Source organism: Manis pentadactyla, chromosome 1 (genome assembly GCF_030020395.1).
Source record: "Manis pentadactyla isolate mManPen7 chromosome 1, mManPen7.hap1, whole genome shotgun sequence".
Classification (NCBI taxonomy): Eukaryota; Metazoa; Chordata; class Mammalia; order Pholidota; family Manidae; genus Manis; species Manis pentadactyla.
In genome coordinates, this window is record NC_080019.1 from 197880714 (window position 1) to 197905867 (window position 25154).

Sequence of the window (25154 nt, forward strand, 5' to 3'; positions counted from 1 at the left end):
CGCTAATTATCAAGAAACTGCAAAGTAAAACCACAATGAGATACCACCTCACACCAGTTAGGACAGCCAACATAGAAAAAGACTAGGAACAACAAATGCTAGCAAGGATGTGGAGAAAGGGGAACCCTCCTACACTGATGGTGGGAATTTAAACTAGTTCAATCATTGTGGAAAGTAATATGGAGGTTCCTCAAAAAGCCAAAAATAGAAATGCCATTTGACACAGGAATTCCACTCCTAGGAATTTACCCAAAGAAAACAACTTCTCAGATTCAGAAAGACATATGCACCCCTATGTTTATCGCAGCACTATTTACAATAGCCAAGATATGGAAGCAACCTAAGTGTCCATCAGTAGATGAATGGATAAAGAAGAGGTGGTAAATTTGCACAATGGAATACTATTCAGTCATAAGAAAGAAACAAATCCTACCATTTGCAACAACATGGATGGAGCTAAAGGGTGTTATGCTCAGTGAAATAAGTCAGGCAGAGAAAGACAAATACCAAATGATTTCCCTCATTTGTACAGTATAACAATGAAGAAAAACTGAAGGAACAAAATAGCAGCAGACTCACAGACTCCAAGAAGGGACTAGGGGTTACCAAAGGGGAGGGGTGTGGGAGGGTGGGTGGGGAGGAAGGTAGAAGGGGATTGTGGGGTATCATGATTGGTTCACATGGTATATGGGGGATCATGGGGGAGACAGTGTAGCTCAGAGAAGACAAGTAGGGACCCTGTGGCATCTTACTACACTGATGGGCAGTGACTGCAACGGGGTGTGAGGGGGACTCGATAATAAGGGTGAATGTAATAATCACATTGTTTTTCTTGTGAAACCTTCATGAGAGTGTATACCAATGATACCTTAATTTTAAAAAAGGAGGTTGAGTTCTAATGGTCTACTTGAAGGCACCAATGGCCGTAGATACCACCATTCTTTGTCTCTTGTGTTCCCGGTGGTGCTTTCTCCCCTCCTCACCCAGTCCGCTGTGGAGAAGCATGCGCTGGCCAGTTCTCATGGTGCCCCCATGGGTCTGAGAGGCCTTGGAAGTAGAGGTCAGAGCACGTGCCTCCAGCCTTGCCCCTTAGCACCCATATGATGGAGTGATTTCCCAGTGTCAGAGTCACAGCCCTGTCCTGCCCAATGTCCCCCAGCCTGTGCACCCAGCCCTGGGCCCAGAGACCTGCAGAGCCAGAGTATGGACTCCTTTTAGTCCTGGGCCCTAGGACATACCAAGGGGTGGAGGAGGGGCTCTTGCCCTCATCACATTCTGCCCTGTGACCACCCTAAACAGTAAGAAAACCTCCACAGAGTGGGCATTTTCCATAGTGGCCACTTTCACATCCTTGGAGGAAAGAGGTGCTGGGAATGTCTGCAGGTCTTGGAAAGCAAAGGGTGATGGAAACGATCTGGGACAGACAAGGTCATTCCTGCCTGACTCAGCCCCCAATGGGGCCTGAATGCCACCCCCATATCTCCCCTTTCCAAGGCTGCCCCATCTGGTCACAGAGCTTGCATGAGCCCACGGCTCTCCCTGTCCTGCCCTGGGAGGCTGGGAGAAGCACAGCCTTGATACTTGCCCTGGGACAGATGTGTGCCTGGATTCCATGTGGCCATGACTATTGGTGGCCATTAGCCTGTATTAAGATTTTCCTGTATGTACATATATAATGTACATTCTTGTACATTTGTGTGGGTAATTCTGCCACTTTTGAGGAACTTACTACATCAAACAATAAGCCCATGAAGACTTTTGTAGGTATGTTCAATTGCCCTCCAAAAATTGAGCCAATTATAGTCCAGCAGACAGAGTGAGTCTTCCCCTCCCTTCCCATGTAGCCACACTGAATGTGTTCATGGAGAATTTAGGTTCGGATTGTTCTGGGGAGTTCTTCATGGCAGAAGTCAATGCATTGTGAGAGCTGATTTTTTTGTCTTTAATCTTAAAGTAGTTCAGAACCATCTGTAAGGATTTATAGAACATCATGAATTCATAAAAGCAGAATCATGTGGCATTTCACTTATTTCCCTGGCTCAATACATGAGGACAGGTCCCTAGAGAAGGCAACCTGTTTTATGGAGATGAATTGCTTTATTGTGCTTTATACAAGTTAAATGCTCATAGCAGCCCTGCATAGAGCAAGTGTGTTGGTGCCATTTTTCCAGCACCATTTACTCACTTCATCTTTCTATGTCACATTTTGGTACTTCTCACAATACTTCAAAAATTTTCAGTATCAGTATATTTGTTAATGGTGATCTCTGATCAGTGACTATAACTTGCTACAAGCTCAGATGGTGGTTTGCATTTTTTAGCTATAAAGTTTAGTTACTGTACACATGGTTTATTAGAGATGTTACTGCACATTAATAGGATACAGTATAGTGTGAACATAATTCTTACATGTGCTGGGAAACCAGTAAATTATTTGACTCACTCATTGTGATATTCACTTTATTGTGGTGGTCTGGAACTGAATCTGCAGCCCCCCTGGGCATGCCTGTACTCCGCCCACTGATTCAAAAGCTAACCTCACACCATGGGACAGCTGCCCACGATCACATCATTTAGCAGCCTGCTGCAGTGTCTCCTTTCTTATGCTTTGGGAAGTTCTCAGAACGAACACTTGCTCCATCCAGCGCTCAACAGCTCCCCCAACCCTGGGGTCACAGGGACTTAGTTCCCACAGTGAGCAGATCCAAGTGGACATGACCCAAGGTGACCCTGGCTCTGGGAGGTGGCAAGGGATTTGCCCTATGCCAAGCAGGAGTTCAATGAACTTTTTTCTGTTTTTCCTTGCACTCCACTGCCTGCATGGATACACAAACAGAAGAGTCACTCTTCCGGGCCCTGTACAGCACTGATGCTTGCTACCTTCACTTTAGTGGATTCCTTTCTTGCCTGTACTCATTTGACTTGTTGGAAAATTATTTTCCCATCTGAGTCAAGAGCCCTTCCTCCCACAAACAGGTTGAGGTATCACCTAGTGTGCAGGGGAGACTTCCCCAGACAGGGCTACCCAGCAACATAATCACAAAACATTGAAAACCATTTACACCAATGAATAAATTTCCTATTTACCTTTAAAAACCCTACATTTTGTCAGCAATCTGGTGCAGTTTGGGTTGCTACCTAAATCTGTGTTCCCCGCTTGCAAACCTTAAGTCCCCAAATAAATGCAACTGTTTTGCAGTTTTCCGTTTTGTGGTTGACAGGCCCATCCTTCTGAAAGCTCCTGAAAGCTGTGCCTCCCACCCAAAACCTCACCCCAAAGCCTCTTCACTCATTGCTGGATTAACTCCTACTCACCCTGGGATCTCAGCTTAAATGGCATTTACTTCCGGATAAAAACTCTCCTGAACTCCCGTCACAGCTGAATCCCTTTGCTGGTGGCATAGCTTGGGTTGGCGCCCAGGGGCTTAGGTTCCCATCCTGCCTCCACCCCTCACCAGCCGTCTAGTGAAACCACCGTCTGTTAGGGTTTCCATGCTAGGAAAGTGAGGAGACCTTGGGACGACTCGGCTCCCTCATCTACAAGTGCGGGTGAAAATAGCACTTACCGTATCAGGTTGCTAATGAAGCTATTAATGAGTTGACATATGTAGAATGCTCACAACATAGTAAGTGCTCAATAGTCTTAGTTCTTAATATGCTTCTACAGCACCATGTGCTCCTCTTTCACGGGTTTTATCAGAGCTAGAATGTTAATACTCACTGGTGTGACGTTAATTACTGACCATCCCCACAGCAGACCCTTGAGACAAGTGTTAACCTGAAAATAAAGAGCCACACTGAGGCAAATGAGCATTTATTTGGGATTAAAGGATTGCAATATGGGGAACATGGGCAGAAACTCAAATCATGTTTCCACTTGTAGGGTGAAAGCGAAGAGGTTTTATGAAGAAAAGGAGGGAATTACATGAGTTGAAGAAAAAAGTTTTCTAGGGTGTTAACCAGCTTTTTATGGATACTAGTAAACAGCCTCTCTAGGTTACTCACTGATTAACTGCTAATTTTATCTTTAGAAAGCCCATTATCAGTCTCGTGATGAGGATGTCCATTCTTCTGCTGACTTCTCAAACGATTGCTTAACACAATTGCCATTTTTCCCAGTCCAAAGGTTCTGGCCCAGTTCAAAGGCAAGTGAGACATTCTCTCCAATGGCCACTCAACTCTGTTTTAATAAGGCTCCAGAGAAATGCAAATTAAAACCACAATGAGAAATCACCTCACACCAGTAAGGATGGCTACCATCCAAAAGACAAACCACAACAAATGTTGGACAGGTTGCAGAGAAAGGGGAACCCTCCTACACTGCTGGTGGGAATGTAAACTAGTTCAACCATTGTGGAAACCAGTATGGAGGTTCCCCAAAAAGCTCAAAGTAGAAATACGATTTGACCCAGAAATTCCACTCCTAGGAATTTACCCTAAGAATGCAGCAGCCCAGTTTGAAAAAGACATATGCACCCCTATGTTTATCGCAGCACTATTTACAATAGCCAAGAAATGGAAGCAACCTAAGTGTCCATCAGTAGATGAATGGATAAAGAAGACGTGGTACATATACACAATGGAATACTATTCAGCCATAAGAAGAAAACAAATCCTACCATTTGCAACAACATGGATGGAGCTGGATGACATTATGTTCAGTGAAATGAGCAGGATGGAGAAAGACAAGTACCAAATGATTTCACTCATATGTGGAGTATAAGAACAAAGGAAAACTGAAGGAACAAAACAGCAGCAGAATCACAGAACCCAAGAATGGACTAACAGTTACCAAAGGGAAAGGGACTGGGGAGGATGGGTGGGAAGGGAGGGATAAGGGCAGGGAAAAAGAAAGGGGGCATTACGATTAGCATGTATAATGTGGGGGGGCGTGGGGAGGGCTGTGCAACACAAAGACAAGTAGTGATTCTACAGCATCTTACTACGCTGATGGACAGTGATTGTGAAGGGGTCTGGGGGGGGAACTTGTTGATGGGGGGAGTCTAATATAGTAAACATAATGTTCCTCATGTAATTGTAGATTAATGATACCAAAAAAAAAGGGCTCCAGTCATGTCGTTTTCACACAGGGATGAGTGCTTTACCCACAAGGACACCCCCAGCACCAAGCCTGTGGCTTGGCAAACAGGGGTGGATATTCTCCGCCGCGTGCCTTCCCCATCCCCTCTCCCACAGCCTGGCTCTGTGTTCCAGAAGGCAGAGCCCTCAAGGGACATCCAGAACCACACCTCCGGCCATTTAACTTCTGGCCAGGTTTGGCTAATGGGTGACACCAGCAGATGAAAGGGTGAGCAGAGAATAAGGTTGGGGTGTTTATTCCCTGGCTCATTCTCTGCCAGGCTACAAGCTCTAGAGGCTGCCTCTCAGGCAGCCCCACTCCTGACTGCTCCCCAGCTCAGACGAACAGCTGGTGGTGACAGCACCCCACAGCACCCTGCCAGGGGTGTCTCCCCACTCACTGTTTGTTGTCCACATCTCTGTACCTGCTGATCACACCGGCTAAAATGCCACCTCCCTGCTTCTGGGACAATGACTGATACATGAGGTTCCACGTCAGTATGTGCTGAACGAATGAATGATGCCCATTTTACCAAATGAAGGTGATAATCCTTAGTCCAAACCATGGCTAAAGTTACGATGAGTTACTAAGGAACTGGAAGAACATATATATATATATTTTAAGACGGAGTTCTGGAGCAGAGGTTCTCAAATGAGAGGGCATCCATGCCACCTAGGGTGCCTGTCAAACACACACTGCTGGGCTCCACCACAAGATGTTCTGGTCTGGCAGGCCCGGGGGCGGGTGAGGGTTAATGAGCCATGTATCTACCAAGTTTCCCTGTGATGCTGATGCTTCTGGATTGGGATCACAGTTTGAGAAACACACCCTAGAGAAAAGCCACTGGTTTTGATATAAACTCGGAATCTTGTGGTGCATTAACTATCTTTCAGGACACAAAAGGCCATGTACAATATAACCTGTTTTATTTTACACTTCTCTGGTCATTAAAATCTAAATGGAGGTTTTGCTTTAAAAAAAAATGGTTGGGGGAGAAAACAGCGACAAGATTAAATACTGGGAGCAGGAAAGAGGGTGTTCACGGCCCATCCGGGGAAGGTTCACACACACTTGCAGGGCACGCTGGCAGAGTGGCTCATGGAGCCAGGACCTGGTGAGGACAGAGGTGAAGCCCCAGCTCAGAGCTCTGAGGCTCCGGAGCAGATGATCTCCTTTCTGCTCCTCCCAAGTCCGGGCTGCACAGGTGCCACACACAGCCCACACTTCATTCAAGTCCACCGCACACAGCCCCTCCGACAGCACCTTCAGGCCAGAGTGCCCTGCTCTCCACGTGCACACGCACATTCACACACTCAGGCCAGGCACATGTGGTCACATTCACACAAACGGAGCTTCTGATCTCAGGCTTCTATCACGGGCTCAGGTTCCAAAGTCAACACCAAAGTCAAGGTGTGTGTGAGTCTCCTTAGCAGACTGACAAGGGGCCACTGCAGAGGCAGGGTGCCGGCCATCCTGAGCACCCAGCCAGGGGGAAACTGTTCTGTACCCCACTGAGTGAGGGAAAATTCTACCTCACAGCTGGGGCTGCCTGGCTCATTAGGGAGGTCCTGACACTGGCTCTGAGCCACCCAGCTCTGCTCCGCTCCTCAGTAGCCAGTGGATAAGGAAGCAGATCGCCAGGAGGCCAGTCCCTAGGAGGTCACCCAGCCCCGTGAGGTAGGGGATACAGTGGTTGTCCGGATCCAGGGCCTGGTGCCACGTCAGCCGAACCAACACTTCGGCCAGGTACAGCAGGACCGTCACCTGTTGTGAGCGCAAGCAGACACAAGACAATGACCAAGTCAGAAAGCCAGCTGTCACCAAGAGACACCAGCAGATCCCAGGGCAGACACTAAGGCTGGCATGTCAAGCCCTTCCTCCGCTTCGCTTGGGGTCTGACACCCACCTCTGAGTTTGGGCGGAGATGGAGAGCCACCCTCACGTACATGGGCCTAGCCTCCGTCCCTGTGGTCGGGCCTGTTGGGGGCATCCCGCAGCACCCACAGGCCTGCTGCTCACAGCCTCAGCTCTCTGCCGCGCCGGCTCTGCTCACCACCCGCGGAACCGACACAGGCCTCCCTGGGACGGCAGTGTGGGGTTCTCAGGGCAGCCGTGGAGGGCTGGCCTTCCTGGGGTGCCACGGGGTAGTCCACACAAGCTCTGGCCTCTCAGGGCTCCCGGGTCCCTCCTCCCAGGCTGGGCCCAGCCCCTTCCCTGCTGCAGCTCAGGACCATTTCTCAGGCTGTCCCAGCCTATCCTTCAGGGTCATGGACATGCTGTGATTACTACTGCCACACCTCAGGGGGACTTGCAAATGCCAGTCCCCACTCCCAGCCCTGCCCTCAGAGAAAGGCCCAACCGTGCCCAGTTACCCAGTAGAGGCCCCAGGCACGCCAGGGACATGAGCCGGTGAGTCCAGGCAGGTGCCTGCTGAATCTCTTTCATCATGTCCTGATCACCATCTGGCCCAGACTAAAGCCCACCCAGCCCACCAGGGGCCTCGCCCCTGCCCACCCTGGGATGAATGACCCATGCGGCCAGTTCAACAGCTGGACCCGCTCATCAGCTTGCTTCATGGCAACTCAGCACACCCTCAGTACACTCCTTGGACCCTCTGGCGCGGAGTGTGCTGTGTGCCATGTGCAGCACAAAGTGTGCAGTGGCCTCTGTGTCTGGGTCATGCCCTTGGGCGTGAACAAGGTGACTCGACTCCTGGAAGATGGGGACTGTGCCCTGTGTGTCCAGGAGCCCCCCCCCACACCCACGAGCATCTCTGCCAGGATGGGGACAAAGCTTGCTGGCTGACTTTCGCGACAGCTGTCCTTACCTGGACCAGGCCTGCCAGCAGGTAGAATACCACGAAGGTCTTGCTGTGTGGGACTGAAGGGCCTTCTACCAGGTAGATGATATAGAAGAAAATGAGATGGCCTGGGACTGCCAGGAAAAGCAGCACTCGGGCTGACATGGAATTGATTTCTGGAAGAAACAGAGCCAAGGAGCTGTGTGACCTGTGCAGATGCAAGGGCCACCTCAGCACGCGGCAGCCTGCAGGGAGGCGCCACATTCACTCATCTACCACACGAGTGTTTACCGAGCACATACTACATGGTGAGCGTGTTCCAGCACATGGGGAGATGGTCCTGTTCCTTTCCTCTTGGAGCTGACATTTTAGGGAGGAGAGAAAAGCCAGAATCAAGCAGCAGAAACAAACCAGAAAAGTGTGACAAAACCTCAGAGTACTAGGAGGAGAATAAACCAGGGTAACGTGGTAGATAAGGAAGTGTACTTTAGTGCAGGTGAGCTCCTGGGGCCGCAGGCCCTCTCAAGTTGATGACATGTAGGCTGAGATCTGAACTTGTCAGGGGATTCTGGGCAGAGGAAAGAGCAGCAAGGGGCTTAAGGTGGAGATGAGCTCCAGCATGTGCAGCAAGAGTCAGCGGTCCAGGGAGGGCGGCGCACTCACGGGACCCTCAGGCAGCCCCTTTCTCACGCTTAGCCTCTGGGAGCCTGTCAGCATGTTTCCTTCAGGCTGCAGAGCTCAAGGAGTCTCTCTGAGACTCTGCAAGGAATGTAATTTACCCTGTCCCACCCACCAACACTTTTAAAAACTATGACACGTCAATGTGATTGGCTTCTCAAATAGAAATAGAGTTTCAGTAAAAAGTAAGACTCCATTTCCCTCTGAGTTAATGTTATTTCATCAAATAAGGGGGAAAATCATATGTAGCTTAGAAACTAAAAAGTCTACCATAAAATAATCTATAGAGAGAATGAGAACACACAAGTACCAAAATCTAATCATAATGAAAAATTAGATAAGGTACACAGATTCTTAAAAAAAAAATGGAAGCAAAATAATTACTGTTGGTAGCTGGTATTAACGCTCACGACAATCTACAGAAACACTACACATAAACAGTAAGAATTCAGCAAAATATTTAGGCACTGGTATAGTCTGAATGTCTGTGTCTCCGCCAGATCCATGTGCTGTAGCCTAACCTCCAGTACGCTGGTGCTCGGAGGGTGGGCGTCTGGGAAGTGACAAGGTCGTGAGGGTGGAGTCCTTAGGAATGGGATTGGTGCCCATGTAAGAGACCTCGGGGAGCTCCCCCACCCCTTCCACTGTGAGGAGAAAGCGGTTTATAATCCAGGAAGCAGGCCTTCACCAGACAGAATCTGCTTGTGCCTTGATGTTGGACTCCAGCCACCAGAATTGTAAGAATAAATTTCTATTGTTTACAAGTTACCCATTCTATTCCTTTTATTGCAGCCTGAGCTAAGACAGGTACATAAGTAATATAGAAAGTAGATAGCTTTTCTATATACAAATGACCTGTCAGAAAATACAATTGGCACTTCTAGATAAGACGGGATACACATACTTCTTCCTGTCCTCTCACTAAATACAACTGAAACCTTGGACAGTATATATAAAACAAACATAAAATTCTGAAATGTAGAGAGAAAAGGCAAACTGGCTTGGGACCTCAGGACCCAAGGAACAACATGATAGTGAGTTCCCTGATTTTTTTTGCCTCAGATATCTCAGATTGGGTGCTGGAGAAGTGAGCAACCCGGAAACATCAGTGGGCACAGACCAAAAGAAAAACTGAACAAAAGCCGAAAGTCCAGAAAAGGGGCAGACTAGCAAAACAAACAACTCTATTCTAATCAAACACCACAGGAAAAACTGCAACCTCATTTCTACCCGTCTCCCTCCCAGCCAGAGGAACACGGGCTCCCGCCTTGACCACAAGTAACGAGGTGATTCTCCTGCCCCAGGGTGTCAGTGGAGACGGAGGGGAATGTGGGCTTCCACCCCGCCTGGCAGTGAGGGAGCAGTGCCCTTCGTTTCCCCCAGTGATGCAGTCTGACAGGAGGCTAGCTAAAAACAGAAGAACTTAAGTAAGATCCAGATTCTCATAACATACACCCCAAAGTCTGGGATTCAATTTAAAATCACCTATTATAACAAAAAAATTTCAACTTGGTGAGACAACCAACAGACACTAACAAGGAGATGACACAGATGGTAGGATTATCTGAAAGCAATTTTAAGGGATCCTTTACAAAAATGCTTCAACCAGCAACTACAAAAACACTTGAAACAAATGATAAAAATAGAAAGTCTCAGTAAAGAAATCATCTAAGAAATTGAAGATACAAAGAGGATGAAATTTTAAAACTGAGAAAAATACCATAGCCAAAAAACCCAAACAACTCAATCAATGGGATCAACAGCAGAATGGAGAGGACAGAGAAAAGAATCAATGCACTTGAAGAAAAAGCTATAGAAATTAGCCAATCTAACCAAGAGAGGGTAAAATAGACTTGGGGAAAAAAGTTGAACAGAGCCTCAGGGAATTGAGGGCTATAATAAAAGATCTACCATTCATGTTATGAGACTACCAGAAAGAAAGGAGGAAGAGAATGAGGCTGAGAAAGAACATAAAAGAAATAATGACTTAAAATTTCCCAAATTTCGCAAACAATAAATCTACATATTCAAGGAGCTAAACGAACTCCATGTAGGGTAAACATGAAAATATCCACACCAATGTGCATCATAATCAAAAGTCTAGAAAGTGAAGAAAAAGTCTTGAAATAAGCAAGAGAGAAAAACCACCTTATGTATACAGCAAAAACAATTCAAATGACATCAATTTGTCAGAAACCATGGTCAAATAGTAGCATATTTTTCAAGTGTTGAAAATAGCTATCTAACCCGAATTTTATGGTCAGCAAAAATATCCCTCAGGAATGTGCTAGCAGACCTACCCTAAAAGAATGGCTAAAGGTAGTTCTTGAAACAGAAAGGAAATGATAAAAGAAAACATAATGGAAGAAAAGATTCAATTTTTAAATATAACAGAAAGATAAAACCTTCCATGTTTCCAATGGATCTCAGTCTCTTTTCCTCAAGTTTCAAGACCCTATAATCAGCTCCCCTCTATGTCTCTGGCTTCAAGGTCCTTCATCCTCTCCTTTGCTCATTATGCTCACGTCTCACTGGCCTTTCAATTCTTCAAACTCACCATGATCCTTCTTGCCTCTGACCTTTGTTCAGACTGTTCCCTCTGTCTGGGATGCTCTTTCTGCTCCAGCATGCCCCTTCCCAACCAACCCTGCTCATCCTCAGAGAGGAACTTTCTAGCCCCAAATCTGAAAGCTCCTGTAATTCCTTTTTATCACACCCTGTGTTTTTGCCTTTTAGAATATATCACGGTTTGTAAATATGTGCTCCTTTTTGTGTGTGTGTTCACTCTTCTAGGCCGTGTATATCCTTGAGAATCAGCTTCCTCCCTCTTACCACTCTGATTCGATACCTAGTACCTGGCAGACAGTCAACAAATATTTGAGCAAATGAATGAATCAATTAAAGGCACAGCTGGGGAGTCAGGTGTCTGGGAGGAGGAGTTGGTGTCCTTGAAGATGCTCTTTGCTGAGGTCAGCATTGGTCCTAACTGTCCATTGCTACAAATGCCAGCCTCCAATGACCATTTTTACCTGTTTAAAGAAATGACTACACAGCCTCTGGAAGATGCCAGACCCACCTGAGGTGCAGAAAATGGAACACAGGTTGGGCCAGAATTTTTTCATACAGAGAGGTAGGACTCCAGGTGTGCTCCACATGTGCAGGAAGGTGGAGATCCGGCTGGTCTGAATGGCCACCAGATTGCCACCAACACCTGTGGGAATAGAAAGAATCTGGTCTCCCTTTCTTTATGCCAGTCTGAGTTCTATCCTTTGATCTCACTCCCTCCAGGAGGGCTTCCTTGACTTATTCAGCACTTGGCCTTTTCCTTCCCTCCCACTTGACCACAGATCTTGTTTGGCACCAAGCAAAGGTAGCCTGGACCTCATGAGTGAGGTTATCAATGCAGTGACTCCATCACCTTGACAGGCAGCACCTGTTAAAGTGAAGGAAGTGTGACTGACAAAGTAGGTTCTCAATACATATCTGTCGGGAGAGGGAGACTGGAAGGGAAGGAATTCAGGAAAGGGGTGAGGGTAAGGGAGGGAGGAGGGCGGATGGAGACGCCTACAGAAGGATATCCTGGTAAGCCACTCAAGGTCATAGGGAATGACAGGACCAGACTAGCCTGGAGTATCAGAGGAAATGAAAGGACGTGTTTCACTTGCAGGTGGAAGGAGGCAAGAGAACAGTGGATGACAGCTGTGAAGGAGGAGGGGTGGCGACATGGTGACAGAGCTGGGCTTGCTGCCGAGGCACCTCTTCTGCAGGGAGCGGACGGCACCCAGCTCTGCAGAGTCAGAGGGTGCGGGTGACCAAGGCCAGGCTGAACTCCTTCTGCAGGGGCAGGCTATGGGGCTGGCGGGGCTGCTCCTGCTCCATTCCCTCGGCCCCAGAGAGAACCCCTCACTGGGCCAGATGTGCCCCAGTGCCCTCCAGGGGCAGAGACCAACTGCCCTGGCTGCCCCAGAGGACACAGAAACTTTCTGTGGCAGAGGATGGCTGCACATCATTTGGCTCAGGTCACGCATAATTTTTTTTTAAAAAAGGAAAAAATAACTCAAATTAAGTGGCAACATTTACAAATCATACCCTTAATCCAGATTCCTGGCTTCTCCTACCAAGTCAGCTCAGGCAACTCTGGACCTCTGTTCCCACCAGGCAGCCACTGGCTGAAGCTGAGCAGGCCCTACTCCCTCCACAACAGGAAGGCCTTCTGCAGTTCCTCCTGCTCCCCACCACTCCTTCCTGCTAGCTACTGTCTTACCTGCTTAACTCACTCAGATTGCTCGCTTGGCTCTGGAGGCATCTAAATTGGTGACACCAAAGGAAGTCTCTCCAAGCTGACGGCCATCTGGGCCCGACATAGCTGTGGCTGTCCTCACCATGGCTAGCCCTCGCGCTGGGAACAGGCCCTGTGGCACTTGACCAGGGTGCAGACCTGCTGGAAGGCCCACTCACATGCAGGGAATATAGGCCTGGGTTCCCACAGAACTGGGGGTGCCCAAGGGACTCTGAAGCCTGTCTCTGCTGTCTCAGGAGCCCAGAGTCAGGGCACCAAGCAAACTGTACAGTAAGTTATCATGTCTGGTTCCCTGATCAGTTGGTCCCAGTTGTAGATTCTTATCAGAAACCAGACACAAAGCAAGTTTTAGTTAACAGAGGGGTCCTCACCACAATCACCCACAGGGCCTAAGCCTAGAAGGCACATCAGTGAAGGGTCAGGAGGCAAGGAAGGGAATGGAGGGGACCGAGGCAAAGCAGACAGTGCAGGTCAGTGGCGGCTGGTTCTTGCCCCACCCTCAACGTAAGCCCAGTTTGTCACAGCCTTGCTTGTCAAGGAGACGGAAATCCAGTTTTACATATAAATGTTTAAGTTTTAAATGTCATCAATGAAGCTAATTTAAAATAAAAGAAAATCCATGAGAGGCCAATGCTGCAGTCCTGAAGGCCACATTCAGTCTGCAGGTGAATCCTGCAGGCCAGCAGATCCCAGGCTCACCCCGGTGCACCTTCAAGGCATGGGATTTAGCTCTGTTGGAAAGCTCCAGCCTCAGTAGCAGTGGTGCATACGAGGAGAGGAACTTGGAAGAGCGGGCAGGGCTTTCTCCCCCTGGGTCTCCTTCCAGCTGAGAAAAATCAGACCTCACAGCCCGTGCTCAGCAGCACCACCATGACTCAGCTTCCCGCCTCTACCCCCAGGACCCTAGGTGATGGTGACTGCTGATACCTACCACATATGATGGGAGTAAATATGGCCATGCCATTGTACTGCCGCTTAGAAATGGTTTTGTTCAAGATGAGCCCTCCAAAACTGGGGAGAAAGCAGAGGGTAGTCAAATCATTAGATTTACATGTGTGAACATCCTTGCAAATCTCTATGCAAACTACCTCATCAGCCTGTCTTCCCAGCTTAGCAAACACTTACCTTACCCTTATACAAAATATCTGTGGCAGTCAAGCTGGTCTCCTCAGAGTACTTTGCACCACATATATGTTGCCACCTCTTTTCTGAGCCTCAGCTGTTCTAGAAGGCCCAACAGATAATCTCAGCCCATTGAAAACAAACAACAAACTCCTTTCCAAGACCACTTAGTTGGCTGGGCTGTCACAGGACAGCTCTTTAACTGCAACTAAGCGCTCATCAGTGCAAAACAACTTGCATACATCATTTCATGCCCCTGGTTTTCAGAAGATGCTGCAGCCAGATCTTGCTCCCGTCTGCCCTTGCAGTTTAGCCAAGGCTGCCCTGCCCCTGTAGCCCTGGAAAAGCTAGATCAATTTGTACAAAGCTTCCAGGAGCCTTCTGGAAGCAAAGACACCTCGACCACAACTTCCTCTCTCTGAGATTCAGTGTCAGGAAAGCACCTCAAAATAGACAGAGGTGGCTCTCCTCAAGGTCAACTAGCAGAAAGGGCCCTGGAGACCAGGGCTGGAGGGTGGAACAAAAGGGCCAATGGCTCAAGGGGAACTCATCCCCCAGCCCCTCTAGATCCCATCAGCTGCCATGCTGTAGAAATGGTGTTCACAGAGATACTGCCTTGAGGTCAGGTAAGGAATGCTCTTCAGCCTAAGCAGTGGTGCAGGCCAGTGAGAGGAAGTGGGAGACCTGGTACCTGGTGCCCCACAGCGCCACAACAGGGCGGGGAGCCATGTAACAGTGCACTTGTCTGCTGTTTCCTGGATAAGCTCTTTCTGGCTCTCTGGTGCTCTGGCTACTGTAAATAGGACTGCCTCTCAATATAAATAAAGTCTAGGGTTTTTGGTGAGAGGGTGATAAAAAGCAAAGAGGTGGCTCAACCAGCACACAGGTGCAGTTAACACACCCATGAGCTCTGAGGCAGCGAGTGCTGCCCTTGCTCCAGAGGCTCTGCAGCTCAGGCCACGTGCCCGAACACAAAGGCCAAGGGTGTCATAAGAAGGGAGAAAGGAGGCAGCGGACTCACTCCTGCTCACCTGCTGATGACCATCGCTAGGATGATTGGTAACCATCCGAACTTCAGGATCTTCATGATGGGTGGGTTCTGCTTGACAATGAGGACCCAAACAGGGGTCAGGGCTATGAAGCCAATGCAGACCAGTGGCATCAGATACCAACTGTCTGAGAAGAGAAAGAAAAAAGGGGATACATGCCAGTGCATTGGGGCATGGCCTAGTGCCTCTGTAGCTCCAGCTATCCGTCTGGCACAGCCCAGACATGGAACATCCTAGATCCCCTGGCCAGTGCCTGCCACACATCAGCCTCCCACACCAGGGTGGCCCTGGTACAGTGCCACAGGAACACCTGCTGCACACCTGCTCCAGCTCCAGCCATCCTGCAGGGTAGCCCAGGCATGGCACACCCAGGGACCCCCTGGCCCACATGCACTCCAGCTCTCCCAGCCCGTGCCCTCTCTAGCTGCAGTCACCAGCCAAAGCCACCAAGCATGCAAAGTCTACACAGGGGACATTCATACACAAGGCCACACCTTCAAACTGAGAGAGGTAGCTGTTCTGCCTAATTCATAGAAACAAACACAGAAAGTCAAACAAAATGAGACAGAAGAGCATGTTCCAAATGAAAGAACAAGAAAAAACCACAGAAAAAAACACCCTAATGAAATGGAGATAAATAATTTACCCGATAAAGACTTCAAACTAAAAATCATAAAGACACTCATCAAACTTTAGAGAAGAATGGAGAAACACAGTGAGAACTTCAATAAAAAGTTAGAAAATAGAAGAAAGCACCAAAAATAAGTCAGCAAGCTGAAGAAAATAATAACTGAACTGAAAAATACACTAGAAGGAATCAACAGCAGATTAGATGATGCAGAAGAATGGATCAGTGATCTGGTAGACAAAAGAGTGGAAATCACCCAATCAGAACAGCAAAAAGAAAAAGAGTTTTAAAAGAGACTAGATTAAGGGACCTCTGGGAGAACATCAAATGTGCTAATATTAGCATTATAGGTCTCAGAAGAAGAAGAGAGAGAGAAAGGTAAAGAAAACTTATTTGAAGAAATAATGGCTGAGGCTTCCCTAACCTAGGGAAATAAACAGACACTCAGGTCCAGGAAACCCAGTCCCAAACAAAATGAACCAGAGTATATCCACAATAAGATATATAATTAAAGTGGCAAAAGTTAAAGGATCAAAGAGAAAAACCTAAAGGCAATAAAAGAAAATGGAATAGTCACATACAAGAGAAACCCCATAAAACCATGAGCTGACTTTTAAGTAGAAACTTTCCAGGCTCGAAAGAAGGGGCAGGATATATTTAAAGTACTGAAAAGGAAAAACTTACAACCAAGAATTACCTACCTGATAATCTTTATCACTGCAAACTGAAGGAGAGAAAAAGAGTCCCAGAGAAGCAAAAGCTAAAAAAGTTTATCAACCACTAAACCAGCCTTACAAGAAATGTTAAAGGATCTTCTTTAAGCAGAAAAGAATAGGCCATAACTAGATATAAAAAACTATATGAAAGGAAAACTCTCACTGGTAAAGGCAAATACATAATAAAAGCTGTAAATCAGCCACTTAAAAAGTTAGTATCAAGGTCAAAAGACAAAAATAGTAGAAGCCAATTGTAATGTCAAAAAGTAAGTAGTAAAGGGATACAAACATTTAAAAAATGTAAAATAAGACATCAAAACATAAAATATAAGGCAGGGGAGTAAAAATATAATGCTTTTAGAATGCATTTGAACTCAAGTGACTATCAGTACATGAACCTCATGGTAACCACAAACCAAAAATCTTTAACAAATACACAAAAAATAGAAAAAGGAACTGAAACATAACACTAAAGAAAACCATCAAACCACAAGGAAACAGAAGGAGAAGAAAGGAACAGAGAAAACTACAAAAGAACCAGAAAGCAATTAGCAAAATGGCAAAAAGCAAATACCTATCAAAGATGATTTTAAATGTAAATAGACCAAATGATAGAATTAAAAGATACAGGGTTGCTGAATGGATTAAAAAAAAAACCCAACTACCTTCTGCCTACAAGAGACTCACTTCAGATCTAAGGATACACAGACTGAAAGTGAAGGGTTGGTAAAAGATATTCCATGCAATAGGGAATGGATAGAAAGCTAATGTAGCAATACTAATATGAGAGAAAATAGACTTTAAAACAAAGACTAACAAAAGACAGAGAAGGGTATTACATAAAGGGGTCAATCCAAGAAGAGGATATAACATTTGTAAATATGTATACACCCAACATTGGAGCACCTAAATGCTGAAAGCAAATATTAACAAACAAAAGGGAGAAAATGACAGTAATACAGTAATAGTAGGAGACTTTAATACCCCACTTACATCAATGCCTGAAAATCAATACAGAAACACTGGCCTTAAATAACACATTTGATCAGATGGACTCAAGAGAATATACAGAACATGTCATCCAAAAAAATACATAATACACATTGTTTGCAGGTGCACAAGGAACATTCTCCAGGACAAATAACATTCTGGACCACAAAATGAGTCTCAATAAATTTACAAGAAAATTGAAATCATATCAAGCATATTGGACCACAATGATATGAAAATAGAAATCAATTTTAAGAAGAAAACTGGAAAAAACATGAACACATAGAGACTAAACAACATGTTATTAGGGTTCAATAAAGAAATCAGAGGAAATAAAAAAATACTTAAGACAAATAAAAATGCAGAAACTTTCCAAAATATATGGGATGCAACAAAAGCAGTTCTATGCAGAAAGTTCATAGTGATACAGGCCTACCTCAAGAAACAAGAAAAATACCAAATAAACAATCTAACTTTATACCTAAAAGAACTATTAAAAGAACAAACAAACCCCAAGGCTTGTAGGAGGAAAGAAATAAAAAGACCAGAGTGCAAAGAAATGAAAAAGAGTGAAAAAACAACTGAAAATATCAATGAAACTAAAAAGCTGGTTCTTTGAAAAGATAAACAAAATTGATAAGCCTCTACCTAGACTCATCAAGAAAAAAAGAGAGCCCAAATAAATAAAATCAGAAATGAAAGAGAAGTTACAATACCAGAGAAATACAAAGGATCATGAAAGATTACTATCAACAATTATATGCCAACAAATTGGAAAACTGAAAAGAAATGGATAAATTCCTAGAAACATACAACCTTCCAAGACAGGATCATTAACAATCTTAACAGACTGATTACAAGTAATGAAATTTAATCAGTAATTTAAAAACTTCCAAAGAACAAAAGTCCAGAGACAACTTCACCGGTATATTCTACCAAACATTTAAGTAAGAGTAGTACCTATCCTTCTCAAATTAGTCCAAAAAACTGAAGAGGAAAGAATGCTTCCAAAGTCATTTTATGATGTCAGCATTACTCTGATACCATGTGGACAGACACCATATGAAAAAATAAAATTATAGGTTGCTATCCCTGATGAACGTAAATGCAAAAATCCTCAACAACATATTAGCAAATTGAATTCATTAAGAGTAAAATGATCATACATCATGATTACGTGGGATTTAGTCTAGAGATGCAAGGATGGTTCAATACCCAGAAATTAGCAATGTGATACACTACATTAACAAAATAAAGGATAAAAATCATCATTTCAATAGATGCAGAAAAAGCATTTGACAAAATTCAATATCAATTCATGATAAAAACCCTCAACAAAGTGGGTATAGAAGAAACATACCTCACCATAATAAATGCCATATAAGACAAACCCCAGCTAACACCATACTCAGTGGTGAAAAGCTAAAAGCTTTTCTTTTAAGATCAGGAACAAGATAAGGGTACCCACTCTCATCAGTATTGTTTAACATAGTATTGGAAGTCCTAGCCACAGCAATTAGGCAAGAAAAATAAATAAAAGATATCCAAATAGAAAGGGAAGAAATACAACCGTCACCATGAGCAGATGACGAGACTATATGTATGAAACCTTAAAGAGTCCACCAAAAAACAACTAGAATAAATGAATGCATAAAGTAATAGGATGCAAATATAACACAGAAATCAGTTGTGTTTCTACATACTAATAAACAGCTATCAGAAAGAGAAAATAAGAAAACAATTCCATTTACAATTGCATCAAAAAGAATACCTAGGAAAAAATTTAACCAAGTTGGTGAAAGACCTGTAGTGTGAAACTGATGACAAAAAGTGAAGATGACACAAATGGAAAGACAGCAGGATAGGAAGAACTGATACTGTTAAAATGGCCATATTACCCAAAGCAATCTACAGATTCAGTGAAATCCCTTTCAAAACACCAATGGCATTTTTCACAGAACTAGAGCTAATAATACTTTAATTTGTCTGGGATCATAAAAGACTCCAAATAGCCAAAGCATAATCTTGAGAACAAAGTTGGAGGTATCATGCACCCTCCTTTCAAACTATTCTATAAAGCTGTAATAATAAAAACAGTATGGGACTGGCACCAAAATAGATATAGATCAATGGAATAGAAGACAGAGCCCAGAAAAAGAGCCATACATAGACACTCAATTAATCTGTGACAAAGGAGGCAGGAATATACAATTGGGAAAAGATAGTCTCTTCAATAAATGGTGTTGGAAAACCAGACTTCTACATGCAAAAGAATAAAATTGGACCACTATCTTATACTACATACAAAAGTAAACTCAAAATGGATTAAAGACTTGAATGTAAGACCTGAAACCACAATACTCCTAGAAGAAAATAGAGGCAGTCAGCTCTTCAACACCAATGTTAGCAATTTTTTTGGACCAGTCTCCTCCAGCAAGGGCAACAAGAGATAAATAAATGGGATATTAAACTAGGAAAGCTTTTGTATAGTGATGGAAGTCATCAACAAAATGAAAAGGCAACCTACTGAAAGGAAGAAGATATGTGCAAATCATACATCCAAGGGCGTAACATGCAAAATATATAAAGAACTTACACAACTTAATATTAAAAAACCAAAAGCCTTATTAAAAAATAGGCAGATGAATTAAACAGACATTTTTCCAAAGAAGACATACAGATGGCCAACAGGCACATGAAAAGATGCTCCACATCGCTAATCACAGAAGTACAAATCAAAGAAAGCCACAGTGATACTAACTCACACTTTTCACATGGACTATTAGCTAAAAAACAAAAAAAGACAAGGGTTGGTCAAGATGTAGAGAGAAGGGAACATTTGTACACCATTGGTAGAAGTGTAAATTGGTGCAGCCAGTATGGGAAACAGTGTGGAGGTTCTTTCCAAAATTAAAATAGAATTACATGTGATCCAACAATCCCACTTCTGGGTATTTTTCTAAAGAAAGTGAAAACAGCAATCCAAGGAGACATATGCACCCCTACGTTCATTACAGCATTATTTACAGTAGCCAAGATATGGAAGCACCCTAAGTGTTCCCCGACAGATGGATAAAGATGATGCGTTATATATATACAATGGAATATTATTCAGTCATAAAAAAGAATGAATGAACTCTTGCCATTTAAGACAACATGGATGGACCTAAAGAGCATTACACTAAGTGAAAGAACTCAGAGAAAGATAAATATATGATTTCACTTGTATGTAGAATCTAACAAAACAAAACAAATAAATAAAGCAAAACAGAAACAAAATCAGATAGAGGAAACAAACTACTGTTAACAGAAGGGGAGGGATGAGGGTATGAAATAGGTGAAGTTGGATTAAGAGGTATAAACATCCAGGTACAAAATAAATCAGTCATGGGGATATAAAGCACAGCACAGGGAATGTAGTCAGTAATACCGTACTATTATTTGTCTGGTGACAGATGGTAACTAGTGATGATCATTTCCTAATATATAAAAATACCAAATCACTATAAAGTATACCTGAGACTAACAGGATATTGTATGTCAATTAGATGTCAATAAAAATAAATTTTAAAGGAAATAAAATAAATAAAAGGAGGATTTCTGACTTCACAACAGACCCCATAGATGTGGGAATGATGCCCAAATGGAAAGAGGGGTGCTGGGGGCCTTGCTGGTGGGACCCAAGTAGGCCTACCTCTGTGTTTATAGAAGAAGCTGCTAACAAAAGCCAGAATGGACAACGTGATGAGATCTCCCAGGCTGGCTGCAATGGGTGTGGCAATGTTGTCCGGGTTGACCCCCAGCTTTCGTGCACCGATCACCACACAGACCATCAGCATTCCTGCAGAGAGCAAATGGAGGAGATTCAAAGCACAGGGAATCCAGACCCTGAGGTGGCTCTGCGGACAGGGGACAGGTGGTACGGGATGAGAAAGTGGTGAGGAGGCTGCTCAGTAACTCGCCTCTATCCACCCAAACCTAGACTAAAAGCCAGGCTGCCCCGACTCCCCACTTCTCCAGCTGCACTGGGGCCTCAGAAGACTGGGAGGGCTGGACTCTGCTTGTGACTTGTGGGCATGATGCTAAGGAGAGGCCTGACAGCTTCGAGGACATGCTCGAAGCTGCTGGGGAGACAGCAGGCAGGCAGCTGGCTTCCAAACCCCTTGGAGCTACAGACACGAAGCCCATAGCCCCTCACTGCAGGGAAGAGGGCTCCGAGCAGCTCTGAGCAACGGGAGCGCCTGGGACTGAGCGTGGGCTCCCGTTTCCGTTGGGGTCCTCAGGGAGACGGCACCCAGGTGGAAGCAGCTGAGAGAAAGGTCTCGGGAGGAGTCTGAGGCAGGAAGGGGGTGGCATCAGTACTGGTGAGCGGTGCAGGTTGGCCCCCAGAGCAGGAGGAAGGCGAGGGTGGGGGTGCACGCAGACCACAGGGCAGCGCTGGGGAGTCCGGCAGGCTGTCAGGGGCCTCGAGGCAAGGCCACGTCGTGGGTCCCAGTCTGCAGACAGACCCACCTCAGGAGCCCAGCAGGGCGGCAGCATGTGGTGGGGTGAGGGCTTTTAGGGGACAGCCCTGGAGACTGCTCCCCAGCTGGAGACCTGAGAGGGAGGCACTTCTTTGTGGCCACACCTCCCCAGGTCCTACTTTCTGACTGTTGTTCTGAGGGGACTGTCACGTGTGGGCCTCTAGCCGCCACTGCTGTCTGGGACTTAACCCACAGCATCTCAGGCAGGTCTTTAAGAAGATACTTTATATTTCATCTTTTGGGGCTTTAATGCTTTCCCCAGTATTCTGCAATTCTAAAAATTCAAATTCTCACCTCAATGCCATCCTAAAGCTGCCGACATTGGCCAGTGTGTGTCCCGTTTTGTGGCCAGGTCACAGCTGCTTTCTCCCTTTTGAAATGTCAGTTCTAAGTGAATCTGAGTTTGCATGGCCGAGCTGGTGGCCTGGTGACAAGCCCACGAAGACTACACAGAGCGACATCACTGGTTTAAGCGCTTAGGAAAACTGCCACTGCCAGCACCTGGCTTTGTGACTCAGTCATGCTGAGGTCATGCCGGGAGCCACAGGCAATGTTTCTGAACCTCCACACATCTTTGAACAATCCGATTATGTCCATGCTGCCAAGCTCCACCCCATCTCTGGTCCTCAGTTTCCCCATCTATAAAATGGGGAGCTAGGAATGGCATTCTCTACAGAGGCCCCCGGAACAGCACTGGCCTTCCAAACCTTTGATGGGCTTTCAGAGGAGACTTCATGCTAAGAATCTCCTGGGCCCTATGTCCTGGGAGGCACAGGCACATGCCCCCGGCCCTTCATCCCACCCAGCTGAGTAGTGCTGCCCTGACCTGCACACAGGCACACAGCCAGCAGCAAACATCCACCCCGGGAGGGCAGTCTGCAGACCTGCTTCCAGGCTTCCACACACCTACCGTCCTCCCGGTCACGTGCTGCAGCTCAGCACTGCGGTCTGGTAGGAGCTGCCACATGAACTTACAGCAGCTGCGCTCAGAGGGGATTGGGGCACAGAAGTGCACAGACAAATCCGACTTGTAGAGTCACCGCCTGTTCCACTCGGCGCTTGCACATGGTTTGTAAGACACACACACACATACAATCCAGAAGAGAAACAGAACAAAGTCCCTTCATTCAGCAAATGTTTGGAAGCTGGGTCTATGCCTCGGCCTGTTTGAAGTGCTGAAAATAACCATCAGGCTCTATACTCACACAGTGAAGGCCTGCTGGGTGGAGGAACAGACAGAACACAAGTGAGCAAGCATTTGAAGCAAATACACAGGACTAAAATAAAGCACGGCTGTGAACTCTAGAGGCCACTCTAGAGAGCTGATCAGAGGCCTCAGAAAGGAAGAGATGGCTGGCACAAAATTCTTTATGTGCCTGTGCACTTATGCCTCACTCCAAGCTCGAATATAGACATCACAAAACAGGGCCCTTGTGCATTTGCTCACCAGTATATTCCACACTGTAATAGAGTGTGGCACACAGCAGACTCTCAGTAAATACTGAGGAATGAATGAATGAATGAGATCCCATCATAACTGCACAGCAACTATGGCTTCCCCACTGCCCTGCATGAGCTCCCTGACAGGGTTACATCTGCCCCTGCTCTGCCTTCCTGTAGATGTGTAGGAAGCATCCACTGTGTAGCAGAGAGTGTGACAGGGGCAGCGGATGGCAGAATAGGCCATGTGGGCCCCTCTGTGAGGAGCTGACATTTTAGCAAAAGGTGAGACAAAAAGTGAACAAAGAAATGAGGTGATTTCAGATTTTCACAAGTGCTCCAAAATGAAAACAGGTAGATGGTGGGGCAGAGCGTGGTTGTGGTGGGGGAGAACAGCCCTAGGGGAAGGGTAGCAGAAAATGCCTCTGGGAAGGGATGAAATTTAAGCTAAAGCCTGAGCCTTGCTCCCCACCTGACTGCAGACTCCAGAACCACCACAGGTCCAAACACAAGCTGAGCTCAAGAAATGTTAAAGACTGAAAGAATGAATGAATCAATGAGTGAACAGATGAATGAATGAACAAATGGATGTGTCCACAGAGCAAGGGCCAGTTTAAACAGCAGAGGGAAGAGGTATGGAGACAGCAGCTTGCTCTGGCACACGCCTGCCTAGGAGAGGGCTTGCCACCTCTCTCGCCCACCCACGAGGTGGGTCATGCAGACCCAGCAGGCTCTCCCCACACCCTGGCAGGACACCCAGGGCGCCACCATTAGTGCTCCATCTTTTACAGCTCAAGGAATTGATACTGCAGATCTCAGAGAGCAGAGCCCCAAGGAACTGACAGCAGCAAGCCGGGAGGGCTGGCTGCTGGGGCAGGGTGCGGCTCACCTAGGGCCAGGGCTGCGAGGAAGGCGGTGAGGATGCTGCTGGCACACAGCAGCTCCACCTTCGTGAAGTCTAACTCCTCCCTAGATGCCAAGCCCAGCAGCAGGGCGGCCACGGCAGCCAGGAGTCCCACGACAGTGGCCTGCACCTGCGGGGCAGAGAATGAAACAGGAGGAAGGGTCCCTCTGAGCAGTGTCGCTCCTGCCCACCCCTCTCCACGCCTCCTCTCTGATCTCCAGAGGTGATCACGCCACCTGCCACTGCCTCCTCCCCCTCAGCCTAAAGCCTTCCAACGGCCCCTCCAACCTGGGAAAAACACGGACTAACACCTTCCTTCTGCCCAGCTCCCTTGAAAACTCCTGCTCTGTGCCCATGCAGTGCACCTTCCATCACAAAGTCTAGTTCTTCATCTACCCAGTCAAGGGCCCCAGTCTCTTGCTCGTGGTCCCTCTTTCATTGGTTTGGGCAAAAGTGCTCTGAAGCTCCAGCAGTAGAGACCTGACTCCCTGCCACCTGGAAATGCCCCGTGATGCACACGCGGCTCCACCTTGGAGGCCTTCTGCACGCTTTCCATCTCTCTCCCCAGCTTTCCTCCCTGGCACTTGCCCTGCATGCTGGTGCCCCCTTTCTCTAAACTGTCCCCCATATCTGGCTGTATTTCCTGTCCCAGTGGACACATCTCTGCCACCCACTCAGGCCACTGCCACAAGGCGCCCCGGGTCTGAGTATCAATTCTGGCATCTGCTAGCAATAATTCAAAACTTCTCAATGGACAGGTTGTGTTACTTAAGAAGGTTGAGTAAACAAAGAGCTCTACCATATATGCAGATGAGAAATGCTCCCCAATTCACCTACGTAATTCCCATCAATGTTCCGCAAGTTTTTCATGGTGCTTGACAATTCACTTTAAATTTCACAAAGATAAGTAGATGGGCCAAATAC

At 46.2% G+C, this 25154-nt stretch overlaps 1 protein-coding gene across 5 annotated transcripts in view; it reads right to left on the reverse strand.

Moving 5' to 3' along the window:
- Window positions 1–5984: 5984 nt before the first annotated feature.
- SLC41A3 (solute carrier family 41 member 3) overlaps window positions 5985–25154 on the reverse strand; it is a 93375-nt gene continuing 74205 nt past the window's right edge. For all 5 annotated transcript variants that reach the window (XM_036911625.2, XM_036911626.2, XM_036911624.2 and 2 more), the window contains 7 exons: window positions 24216–24360; window positions 21058–21204; window positions 15012–15156; window positions 13790–13869; window positions 11635–11769; window positions 7908–8056; window positions 5985–6844 (listed from right to left, as the gene is read on the reverse strand). In XM_036911625.2, coding sequence (XP_036767520.2) covers window positions 6638–6844; window positions 7908–8056; window positions 11635–11769; window positions 13790–13869; window positions 15012–15156; window positions 21058–21204; window positions 24216–24360 — 1008 coding nt within the window. In that variant the 3' untranslated portion in view covers window positions 5985–6637. The remainder of the gene's footprint in view (window positions 6845–7907; window positions 8057–11634; window positions 11770–13789; window positions 13870–15011; window positions 15157–21057; window positions 21205–24215; window positions 24361–25154) is intronic.